Below are 2,204 nucleotides of genomic sequence, written 5' to 3'. Positions count from 1 at the left end.
TGCTTTGTAAAACTATAACCCTATAACCAAGGAAGTGACAGACATGTAACTTTAGTTTTGTTAAAACCCGATTGAGTTATAAAAATGAAATGGTTAGATTCCAAGTTAAGCAAATATATTTCCTCAACATAGTTATGCATTCATTATAATAGAAAAGGCTTGGATATTATGTTGACTACAAAATATTCTCTTGTATCACATATTTGCTTCTCATTATCGAATGATATTGCTTTTTAAAATTATTTATTGTTAGTTTGCATCTATTTTTCTGGTAATGCTGCTTTAAGTTAATAATATACATTATAGTCATTAATTTGACAAAAGTAAAAGTCATCCAACTTTTTTGTTCCATATGTGGAGATTAAAATAAAATTCTGTTCTAATGGAAAAAAATCTATTAACACAAAGCAACACAGACAAGAAAAAGTAATTCTTCTAAAAATTTAGCATATGCAGCAGGGGGCACCAGATGAAGGCAAAAATGAATTCTTATATTTTAATTCAGCTACAGCTTGTATCCTGTTCATATTTAAATAATGTGGTGGTTAATTGTTTCCTCATTAGTTTTCTTGATGATTTTAACTTCTCAGTTCTAAAAGCTGTGTTGAGGAAGACACTGATAACAATTCTCCCTTAATAATTTTAATGAAACTTCTTACAACCACCAGTTTAGTAATTGCACAAGTTTTTTCTTAAACGTTTACTGTTTTTAGGCTTTTAAAAAGAGGAGTGGAAACTACATTTAATACTAATTCCTTGTTTAGAACAAGGTATTATTATTTTGTTTTTACTATCTTTTCTACAAAATATTTTTTTCACTAATGAAAAAGGGAAAGCTCCAGTGATTTGAAATGACTCGAAAGCTTAATTTATTTTCTTTGTATGTGTACTGAATGAATTTTGAATCTGGAAACCTGTTCCCTTTAGCTGATAAACAGTTGTGTAGAAATTCGTTTCCAGAAATGCCTGTTTTTAATACTGGTGGCATCATTAGCTTCTCCTTTATCCCCTCCCCCCACCATCTAGTCCAGTATCAGATGGAAATGATGCGGAGCCTTCGCCATGTAAACATTGACCACCTCCACGTGGGCTGGTACCAGTCCACCTACTACGGCTCGTTCGTCACCCGGGCACTCCTGGATTCCCAGTTCAGTTACCAGCATGCCATTGAAGAATCTGTCGTTCTCATTTACGGTTTGTAGGAGTTTCCTTTATTATTCTTTTCTTTCCTTAATGTTATTACTACTATTTTTGCTTTCTGTCTTTTTGCCTTCAGAGCAGCCTGGCAGGCCCTCTCAAGTAAATACCAACCCTGTTTCTGCAGCAGCCTCAGCAGCAGCAAAGTCTAGACAGGGTTTCCTTCTTTCTGTTTATTTTTCTTGCTATCAGAGCCCTGATGTGTACATTTTGGAATGCTGGAGTAGCTGCTTCATTTTTATTCCTCCCTCTCCCCTCCCTCATTTGAAGGGGCTGGTGGAACTAGACCAGATGTCTAACAAACCCCGATTGCTAGAGTGTCTGGCTCTGTACGTGACTGACCAATCATAGCGCAGTGTGCCAAGTTTTTTTTTTAATACCTCTGACAGCAGCGTACAAAACCTGGACTGTTTCTTAGCACAAAGATTTTTTTCTTTTCGGCCTATTTAATGGTGTTTCCTCAAACTCTCCAGACCAGATGTTCTGTGCTGTATCAGAACTGTAGGCAATTTAACAGCTTTATAGCCTTCCCCCTCCCCAAACACTCACAGTTTGCCATATCTGGCAGACTTGCGTATAGTTTCCAGCTGAGAAGTAAATGTAACGTCCTGAGTATCTGTCAGAAAAAATACTAATGAATACGATCAATCTTATGAGCTGCCCCAAAATTGTTTCAGTATGTTAACAATTGGATTACAGTAAAGAACAAGTTGTTAAAGTGTACTTATATTGGCTGGAAACATTGCATCATCAGACCTTGATGAATTTTCCACTTGTTTCAATCTATTTTGGTTTTCATTTTATCACCTATTGCTAAAAGTTTCACTGTGTTAAGTTTCAGACAACATGAATGTTAACACAGGTTTTAGGTGAATATTGGCACGCCGGAGCCGTTATCATGCAGCGGGTGCTAAGCTCCCTTTCTTGTGGAGTGTTTAAGCGGTTGGTTTCGACGAAATGAGTTTCTCTAAAACTAAAAAGACACTTTTGTGATAGCACTTTGACTT

The 2,204-nt window shown here is 36.3% G+C and overlaps 1 protein-coding gene across 1 annotated transcript in view; it reads left to right on the top strand.

Moving 5' to 3' along the window:
* Window positions 1-878: 878 nt before the first annotated feature.
* Window positions 879-2,204, top strand: part of EIF3H (eukaryotic translation initiation factor 3 subunit H) — a 15,455-nt gene continuing 14,129 nt past the window's right edge. The window contains exon 1 of the mRNA XM_011360365.2: window positions 879-1,194. Within this exon, the coding sequence (XP_011358667.2) occupies window positions 894-1,194 (301 nt within the window). The 5' untranslated portion in view covers window positions 879-893. The remainder of the gene's footprint in view (window positions 1,195-2,204) is intronic.

This window comes from Pteropus vampyrus, unplaced genomic scaffold (genome assembly GCF_000151845.1).
Source record: "Pteropus vampyrus isolate Shadow unplaced genomic scaffold, Pvam_2.0 Scaffold54, whole genome shotgun sequence".
Classification (NCBI taxonomy): domain Eukaryota; kingdom Metazoa; phylum Chordata; class Mammalia; order Chiroptera; family Pteropodidae; genus Pteropus; species Pteropus vampyrus.
The sequence above is the reverse complement of the archived record's forward strand: the minus strand, read 5'-3'. Positions and strand labels throughout refer to the sequence as shown.